We start from the raw sequence: 10,446 nt of genomic DNA, 5'->3' as shown, positions 1-10,446 counted from the left end.
AAAACAAATGCACAAACAAAACAAAACAAAAACAGACTCATAGATACAGAGAACAAACTGGTGCTTGCCAAAAGGGAGTGGGGAGGGGGAACAGACAAAATAGGTGAAGGGGATCAAGAGGTACAAACTTCCAGCTATAAAATAACTAAGTCAGGATATAATGTACACATAGGGAATTTGGTCAATAATATTCTAACAACTTTGTACAGCGACAGATGTTAAGAGGTCTTCTTGCTATAATCATTTCATAACGTACAAAAGTATCGAATTACTGTTACACACTTGAAACTAACATAATATTATATGTTAATTATAATGCAACAAAAATAAGTAAAACATGGAAGCAAAAGAAAGCATAATCCGTAAGTTTAAAAATGACTAAACTGGACTTCATCAACATTAAAAACATTTACTTAGCAACACACCCTGTAAAGAGGATGAAAAGACAAGCTACAGATAGGAAAAAATATTTGTGGACCACATATCTGATGAAAGACTCATATCTGGAGACAAAATGTAACAGTAAAAAACAAATAATGCAACTAGAAAATGGGCAAAATGATATATTTAACTGAATAGAATATTCATAAAGGTAAATAAGCACATGAAAAGATATTCAACATCATTAGCCATTAGAGGAATACAAATTAAGACCATGATGACATATCACTACACACCTATTATTTATGTTAGGTGAACTGAAATTAAAAATAGTGACAATACCAAATGCCGGCAGGGATACGGAGAAACTGGATCTCATACATTGCCGGTGGGGATGAAAACTGGTATAGCTTTTCTGGAAAACAGTTTAACAGTTTTCTTAAAAAACTAAATATACATTGCACTTTTGAGCATTTATCCCAGAGAAATGAAAATTTATGTCCACACAAAAACCTGTACATGATTGCTCATAGCAGTTTTATTTGTAATAGCCCCAAATGGGAAACAACCAAAATATTCTGCAACAGGTGGATGGTTAAACAAATTGTGGTAGTCCAGATATATATACTATTAGTTTTGTTTTTTGGCAGCATCTGGACTAATACACCATGGAACACTACTCAGCAATAAAAAGGGATGAACTATTGTTAAATGCAATAACTTGGATGGATCTCAATGGCATTATGCTGAGTGAAAGAAGCCAATTTCAAAAAGTCGTATACTGCAAGATTCCATTATATAACATTCTTGAAATACAAAATTATAAGAATGGAAACAGTAGTGGTGGCCAGGGATTGGGAGGTAGGTACTACTGTGAAAGAGTAGCACCAGGGAAAATTTTTGTGGTGATGGAATAGGTCTGTATCTCGATTGTGTTCGTGGTTTCACGAATTGACACATGTGATAGAATGACATAGGACCATATAAACACTTTATATATCAGTGTCGGTTTCCTAGCTTAGATACTGTACAGCAATTATATAAGATGTAATCAATGGGGGAAACTGGGTGAAAGGTACACAAGATCTCTCTGTACTGTTTTTGCAACTTCCTGTGAAATCTATTTCAAAATTAAAAGTTTAAAAGAAAATTCCCTCTGAGACATCTCTTCTTTCATCTTTCTGTGCATTTCCTCTTTTCCTGGACATGGCTTTCTCTCTCTTTGGTGCTAGGTGCTATGGTGCTCAATCTCTTTCTTTTCCCCTTTTCCCTATGTATTGAGTTTTCTTTTAATTGGCCTTAATGCAAAACCAAGGCATTCCCCATCCTCCTGATAATCCTATTCTTTTAATAAAGGTTATGTTTTAACTTGCTTAATTTTAAAAGCAGCAACGTTCTAACTCTTAAAAAAAAATCTTTTAAATAACAAACCCCACAAAGTAGTCTGCTTTTCATTTTATAGTCCACAGTTAATCATTGTTCTTAAGGTCAGTAGCCCACAATACAAACATGTTTCCAACAATTGCCTCAGAAGATAATTTTTGTTTTATATGTCTGGTATCTATGGATTATGATCACACATTCAGGATTTACTGGGAAAAGAGTGATATAAAATATTATGTTCCGTTAGTTTGTCATATAAATACACACGTCAAAAAATAATCCTTTGCCAGGCCATGTGTCTAGATTTTTCATTTGGAAACTATGATCATTATAACTATCAACTACAGAACACCAAACTGAATACAGCCCTTTCCTGAGGTCTTGCAAACTTAATCTGGCAACACTTTGGAAAAGTACTACTTAAGGTTCTCAAGAACCCAACGAGCCCTCTGGCTCTTCCAGTGGGCTCAGCCCTAAATATTGAGTCCTTTGAAAAAATTATGAGTTGCAGGTGTTTAAACTTTCAAGTGTTTTCTTTTGGTCTCTTCATTAACTGCTAAGTAACCAGTCCTTAACAACAAAAAAGGATTTTACTCTATGAGGACGATCTTTACACTTAATGCACTTCTGCATTTTTCTTCCGTCCACTTTCCTTCTTATCTCTTTCAACCAAACGTTTCACCTCTTTTCTAAACTCCATTATTTAACAAAACACCAAACAAGGATAAAATTAACCCAAAAAACCCACTCCATTGCATTGCGGTTCCATTGGCTTGAAAACGAAGGAAGTTTGTCCCTTGCGGTGATCCGTCCTAGTGTTTGCCTGCAGCAAGATGGCGGCGGTCTCAATGTCAGTGGCGCTGAGGCAAGCGTTGCGGGGGAGAAGGGCAGCGGCTGTAGCTGCCGTTTCCGTTTCCAAGGTTCCTACCAGGTAACACCATTGTGAGGCTTCTTCAAGCGTCTCGGGTCTCTCCACTTTTGGGGAGGTCTCTGCTGCTGGGTCCCGGAGAAGGCCTCGGGAAAACGTCCTCTGCTGACCCTTTCCACGGGAGAGGGCGGGCGGATTTGGGACTAGCTGCGACCTGGGGAAGCTTGGCCAAGCCAGCGGGGGCGTGAATGCGGGGAGGGGGGAGGAGGACCTCTGGTTTCTTGGAAACTTGGACTGCTGCTGTGAGGGGTCTGCGGAGTGGGGCTGTCTCCCGAGCTAAGAGCCGAACCCCCAGAGAGAGAGGGGGCGGAGTCTCACTCATTTTTCTCCCCACTTTCCGCACCCCTCCATTTTTTTACCTGTTTGCCCATCACTCCAGTCTTTACTGGAGGGTTAAATCACTCCCTCCCCTTCCACGGCTTTAGGTGATATTGATTGGGTTTCTGCACTGAAAGATTGTTTTATTTATCAGGCTGCTTGGGAGGAAAACTTGGTTGGAATTCAACGTTAGTAAAAATATCACTGCTAGTAGTACTGGAAAGTAATTTTTAAAGGACTGGTGGTAATGCCGGGAGTTTTCCCATCCAGAATTTTATTAAAGCCTCACAGTGATACAGTAATTCAGAGATTGTTGTCGTTCATTGTTTTGCCTTGAAGCATTTTTGTGATGGTGATTTCTTTTTCGACTTCGTTACTTAACCCTCCATTTCCCTATTTTTCTGAATTTTCCTGACTTTATTATAGTACTAACACAACAGCATGCGCGCGCCCGCGCGCGCACACACACATTCTAGCATTTTTGTCTGCGAAGAGTTATTTTGTTTCATTGCTATTTTCACAGCTTGTTAGTATAAATACTAACCAGGGCTTATGTTCAGTATCTTCTACATGAGTGCTTAGAACAGCGATGGAAAGACTGGATGGACAGATATGAAGGGGTGGGAGGAATGGGAGTGGTTAAAAATTGAAAAGAGGGTCTAGTGAAACGCTAATTAGTTTAGTGTTATATTAAACATAAAGGGAATACAGAGAGTTAGAACTAGAGTTAATTAGAAAGGATTTTTGGAGGTAAGTTTTATTAAGGTTTTAAATAGTGGATGATGGATGGGAAAGATGATGTCAGTGGCTTATGAAAAGTCTTGAAGGCAATAATAGAGCGATGTATACATAATATAGTGTCATTGAAAAATAAGAATTGTAAGATTGGGGAAAGGTAAGTTTGTACAACAGTTAACTGTTCTACACATGAGTATTTCTCTAAGGTAAGATGCTCCACTGGTTGACTTAGGTCTAGAATAGAGGTGACCAAGGTTAGTTCTTATTCTTCTAGATATTATGGGCATTAATTTTGCATTCCCTAGAAGTTCATGGTATTCCTAGAACTGAGAACAAATTTGAAGTGTCCCTGGCTAATCAAAACATGGATGTATGTCTAAGTCACAGCCATTTTGTTAGCAATTTATAGTTGTCGAAGTTAAGATACTAGATTTTGGAAACTTTGCTAATTAGTACTACTTATCCACATTTAAAGAGTTTCTGCTTGCAAATGTGTTAAAAGAGATTTGAAAATAAAATTTTAAATCATGTAAGATGACCTTTGTTTCAGACTTTAAAAAACTTAAAAGCCAAGGAAAACAAATTTTAAGCTCGAGTGAAATGATACATTTATTTGCGTTCTTTACCACCTTTTTTACCCGAAGAGCTTATGTTGTTCACTTCACCTTGAGAGAAATTTATGGCACTTCTCTCTTAGATATTATTTGCTTTTCGGCCTTAAGCACTCTCTTCACATTATGTTTTGAGACGAATGAGGATCTGAAAAGGTAGAGCGTGGAAAGAGAACCAATTAATGGGGACATCTGCATCTAAAATTCATTTTATTGCTTAGAAAATATTTGCAAATGATGTGACATTTCAGATCACTTCAGTGAAATGAGGGGGGATAGAATCAGTAAGGTCCTCGATAAAGGGAGTAGTGAACAAATATAAATACTGAAGAAAAGGAACTATCAGCAGAAGGAAAGAAGCAGTTAACTGCTACATTAACTTTTATGAATTTAACTTTAGTATATCTGTAAAAACCCAAAGAGCAAACCAGAAAAACCCAACAATGTGTACACATAAGGAAGAGGAAAAATTGTTTAAACAGTGTAGTTGATTCAGCTGATCTAGTTGCTGAGATCCTGCTTTAGAGTGAGTCTGTTTCCACATGTTTCTTACTTGCCTGGGCTGAAGAGAGGGGGGACAACCCCGGATATATGGCCTACATTTATTCTTACTTTCCCTGACTTTCCTAAGGGATTGTCCAGGCTAAGTTTAACTATTTAGGATATTAATCTAAAATCAGCTAAAATGGCACTCTATTTCAAAATAGCAATACTTGGGACTCAGGACATTTGATACAGTGTTTTTGTTTTTGTTTTCTTTAACCTATTCATGCATACTTATCTCACCTAGCCCTGTTCTATCACTTCTCAATTGGACTGAGTCTTGTGTTTACCTCAAATATAGCTCCTTAGGGTCTTCAGAGGGTGTTAATTAATACTGGTGGGGACTGAGTGTTTGGGACCTTTTTGTGAGGCCTATTTTGTGCTCCAGTCTCTGGCTGTATTTTGTTGCTATGTTTCCTTTTTCAGCGTTAGATAAGCCAGTATGAATATGAGTCTGTAGGAACCTTAAATGAGTAAGAGGCACTAAGTTTGATAAGAGTTCTGTGTGTATTACACCTTGCTAAGAAACTGTCTCAGCCCTAATTTGAAAAACATTTAGGACATTTAAAATCAGTAGGTTAGCTTCTGCTTCAGATAAGCTGGATAAACAAATTCCTCTGAAGGGCAGCTACTTTTTGCTGTCTGGAACATATCAAAGCCAAGTTTTGTGAGCTTTCAGTGTTTCTAATGTGTTTTCTAATAGGTTTCATTGTTTTGCTTATTTTCCTCATTAAAAAATACCCATAATTAGTTGGTCTGTTTTCATCAGTAGCAGACATCTTTGTTTATTTAAATATTTTAACACTAGTAAATATTAGAATAATGTCTTGGCACATAGTAAACCTTACCTAAATAAATGCTGATTTTATTATTGGTTTGAATAGCCTGAATATTTTTCTTTTCTTTAGTCTCAATGGTGGATATCGTGGTAGATGGTATTATTATTTATAATATTAATTTCCATTCCCTGTGACAGGATTATACATCACCACCCCATTGGCCAAGTGACTTGTTTTGACCAATGAATTTTTTTTTTCAAGGGGACCATCTCCTCTACCCGCCATATTTTTTTTAAAAAAATATTTATTTATTTATTTATGGCTGCATCGGGTCTTAGTTGTGGCACGGGGGATCTTTCATTGCGGCGCGTGGGCTCGCTCCTCTCTAGTTGTGATGCATGGGCTTCTCTCGAGTTGTGGTGCATGGGCTTCTCTCTGGTTGTGACGCACAGGCTCCAGAGGGCATGGGCTCTGTAGTTGTAGCGCATGGGCTCTCTAGTTGTGGCACGCGGGCTCAGTAGTTGCTGCACGTGGGATTAGTTGCCCCGTGGCATGTGGGATCTTAGTTCCGGACCAGGGATCGAACCCGTGTAATCTGCATTGGAAGGCAGATTCTTAACCACTGGATCACCAGGAAAGTCCCTTGACCAATGAAATGTTAACCAAGAATGTTGTACCATGTCAAGCAGAAGCTCCAGGAGCTATCCCATGTTTTGCCATGTCATTTTTTCCTCTGCTTCCCTGGTGGGGTCTTTTCTTTCAGCCTAGATCCTGGAATAAAGATAACATGGAGGAAAGCAGAAGCTGATTCTTATAGGTTATATAAAATGTAAAGTAACAGAAACAAACTTTGTTATAAGCCACAAAGTTGTTTGGATTGTTGGCTGCCTCAGCATAACAACCTATTCTGACTCTTCTACACACAAGTGAGCGTGCACACACACACTTGAAAATGAGCAGGTTATTTTTTAATAAGTTTATTTATTTATTTATTTCTGGCTGTGTTGAGTTTTCGTTGCTGCGTGCGGGCTTTTCTCTGGTTGTGGTGAGTGGAGGCTACTCTTCGTTGTGGTGCACGAGCTTCTCATTGTGGTGCCTTCTCTTGTTGTGGAGCACAGGCTCTAGGTGCACGGGCTTCAGTAGTTGTGGCATGTGGGCTCAGTGGTTGTGGCTCATGGGCTCTAGAGCTCAGGCTCAGTAGTTGTGACGCATGGGCTTAGTTGCTCTGCGGCATGTGGGATCTTCCTGGACCAGGGGTTGAACCTGTGTCCCCTGCATTGGCAGGTGGATTCTTAACCACTGTGCCACCAGGGAAGTCCCTAAATAGATTTTTTTTTGTACTCAAGCACTTCTTTGACAAGTGTCCTGATTCCTCTTTTGTTTTCAAATTTAAAACAGAGGTGGAAATGAATTTAATTTGAGAAAGGGTACTCACAGAACATGAGAGCTCTTTAGGAATAATAGTAACTAAATGTGATTATTAGACTTGCTGTGTGCAAGCTACTTTACATGAAGTTTTTAAAAGTTGATAATACATGGGACTTAATGAAGAAAGATGGGGCAAATTGATTCCTGTATAATACATTTTAGAGAGGTCTCTGGGTATGGGGTGAATGCAGAATAAGACCATTTCAAATGGAAAAGCTTCTAAAATATACCCTTTGGTGAACATTGAGAATCATTTTTATGATGTTTATTCTGAGTACAAATTAATAATGGCAGCTAACATTTATTTCTCACTGTGTATTAGCCACTGTGCCAAGGACGTTACCTTTGTTATCCCATTTCTTACAGTAATCCTACAACTCACATGTTTTTATTATCATTTTTCAGACAAAGAAACAGATTTTAAGTTTACATTACTAGGAAATGGTCTGACTTAGCAATTTAAAGGAATAGGTTGACTTTTGCAGAGAGAAATATTATGTCTGGTAATAGTAAATTAAAACCTCAGTGTCTTCCCTGTTTTCTTTATAGCAAGGTATATATATATATATATATATTTTATTTTGTGTTGGAGTATAGTTGTTTAACAATGTTCTATTAGTTTCAGGTGTATAGCAAAGTGATTCAGTTATACATATACATATATCTATTCTTTTTCAAATTCTTTTCCCATTTAGGTTATTACAGAATATTGGGCAGAGTTCCCTGTGCTATACAGTAGGTCCTTGTTGGTTATCTATTTTAAATATAGCAGTGTGTACATGTCAGTCCCAAAATCCCAGTCTGTCCCTCCCCTCAAGGTGTATCCTGTATTTAAAAGACTATCTGATGCTCTTTACTTTCATTCCATTGTTCCTTTTATACAGCTAGAGTCTCCAGTTGAGGAATTAGGAGATTTTGTGGTTATTTTTGTGGTAAGGATTTTTTCCCCTAAATTTTGTAATTATTTTTGATGAGAGACTTTGTATAGGTAACTTGATTATTATACTTTCTTACCCTTTTAAACAAAATACATGTAAGGTATGAATTAAACAAGGTATACTGAACATATTTTTCTTTTTCTTTACTCTAGTGATCATTAGGAAATAGAGTTACCCTATTCTGCTGCTTTTAAAAACTATCAAGTGTCTGCTGTGCTTTCTGAGTTCTTGTGTCTACTTTTTTTTTTTTTTTTTTTTTGCGGTATGCGGGCCTCTCACTGCCGTGGCCCCTCCCGTTGCGGAGCACAGGCTCCAGCGGCCACGGCCCACGGGCCCAGCTGCTCCGCGACACGCGGAATCCTCCCGGACCGGGGCACGAACCCGCGCCCCCCACATCGGCAGGCGGACTCCCAACCACTGCGCCACCAGGGAGGCCCATGTCTACTTTTTAATAGTGTTTTTGTATCCTTCCTTGACTGGTCTGCGGCCCTTTAGCAGTTCCACTGCCACTTTTCGTTTATCATGGATTTGAATACCAAGCAAGTAAAACCTGGTAGAATTTTGTGTAAAATGAAGTAGGCTTAATAAAGCTTTGATAATGGCTGAAATTTACTTTGTTGTGATTAAAGCCTTGAACTTATTTTTGCTGTACACGGGCCTCTCACTGTTCTGGCCTGTCCAGCTGCGGAGCACAGGCTCCGGACGCGCAGGCTCAGCGGCCATGGCTCACGGGCCCAGCCGCTCCGCGGCATGTGGGATCCTCCCGGACCGGGGCACGAACCCGTGTCCTCTGCATCAGCAGGTGGACTCTCAACCACTGCGCCACCAGGGAAGCCCAAAGCCTTGAACTTTTTAAAGGTTGACAGATAATACATATAATACATGAGCTCTTATTATAACTTTTCTTTTTTTCAGTTTGCAGTATCCAGAGACCCTGATGGAACCTTTGCAGTGATCAGATTCTTCATAACAACTTTCATCTAAATATTTGGATATTTTAGCAAACTATTCTAAGACTTTTGTCCTTTAAGTAATGGCATGAGAACAATTCAGAATTTCTGTTTCAAATTTTCTTTCTGTTTGTTACTGAGTATTTTAGTAGGTGTATACAACCTTAGAACTAGTTAGTTGCTAGTTAGAACTAGTTAGTTGCTAGTTAGAACCTTTAGAACTAGTTAGTTGCTCAAATGTGACCTTTCCTTCTTGTCTTTACTCACTAGACTTTAATTTTTCCTCTATGGGATCATGCTCCAGTTCAGTTGTTTTTAAAACCTTGCTGTGCATCAAAATCACTTGCTGTGTGCATAAATAATTCAGATGCCTTGGTCCCAGTATATATTGGTTCAGTAAATTTAGGTTGAGATCTAGCTCTATAGTGATTCTGAAGGGAGGCTAGGGCTGAAAACTACTGTTTTTGGTTTTTTTTGTTTAATAGTTTCCATGCTATGTCTTGAAGGACTTCAAAATGCATTTTGCCTTAGGCGTAGGAGATTTCCAGAAACAAATGCTTCTATTTTTGCATGTTTTCCTAATCTAAGTTTTGTTTTTCACCCATGTATTGTATAGAGGCTTTTTCTTGGAGAAACTTTCCTTTGAGGCAAAGCAGGCATTTTGATAATTTTGGAGAAAGCAGGCCATGTTACTCGCTCTCCAGAGACTCTTGTTCTTCCTTTTGGAAGGGCTCAGGTTTAATATAGCGCAGCTGTTGAACTCTGCCCTTCAGAGTTTTAAGAAGAAAGTGTTTTATCCTTTAAAATGGAAATGCCTTTTTTAGGGAGGTGGTCTTTGGCTGGATATAGTTCTCTAAGAAAGCTTTTCTAGAGTTCTTTTGTTTCAGTGATTTCTTAGAATTGTTTCAGATGTTGAGAGCACTGTCTCTGAGAGTAAAGATCTGGCTGCTTTTCTAATGTGTTTTGCTGTATCCTTAACAAAGCTAGATGAAGAGTTTATTTCTTTGTGTTTTCTAGGACTTAAAAATATGTTCTTTTCTTTATTCAGCCACTCCATACATAAGTAAATGGTCCTTGAATAGGGTTTACTAGACGAAAGATCCTGTTCTAGATGACTGTTCAGCAAGCCATATGCTTCTCCTAAAAATGTCAGTCTGTCTTGATGAGCTTTAAAGTGAATACAGATGTTTTGGCTCTTTTGAGGACTACCACCCTTTGTGTGGAAAGAGTACTTATTTTTCAAGAAATTTCTTCAATATACTTATAGAAGTTTGCATGAAATTTATATTTATAACTTTTGTCTTTTAAGTCTAATGAAATTAGATTTAATTAGACATGAGTAATTTGAATTTAATTGTAATATCCTTAGTACAAATGAGATTTGGAGAAATAAACTGGGTCTTAACGAGGCTTTTGTTAAGATTTTGAATTTATTTGGTCTTTTTAAAA

The 10,446-nt window shown here is 38.2% G+C and overlaps 1 protein-coding gene across 1 annotated transcript in view; it reads left to right on the top strand.

Moving 5' to 3' along the window:
* Positions 1-2,593: 2,593 nt before the first annotated feature.
* Positions 2,594-10,446, top strand: part of NDUFS4 (NADH:ubiquinone oxidoreductase subunit S4) — a 117,699-nt gene continuing 109,846 nt past the window's right edge. The window contains exon 1 of the mRNA XM_082836812.1: positions 2,594-2,695. Coding sequence (XP_082692938.1) covers positions 2,598-2,695 — 98 coding nt within the window. The 5' untranslated portion in view covers positions 2,594-2,597. The remainder of the gene's footprint in view (positions 2,696-10,446) is intronic.

The sequence above is a fragment of the Leucopleurus acutus genome, assembly GCF_964270905.1.
Source record: "Leucopleurus acutus genome assembly, chromosome: 3".
In the NCBI taxonomy this organism is placed as follows: domain Eukaryota; kingdom Metazoa; phylum Chordata; class Mammalia; order Artiodactyla; family Delphinidae; genus Leucopleurus; species Leucopleurus acutus.
This window is presented reverse-complemented; position numbering and strand designations above follow the sequence as displayed.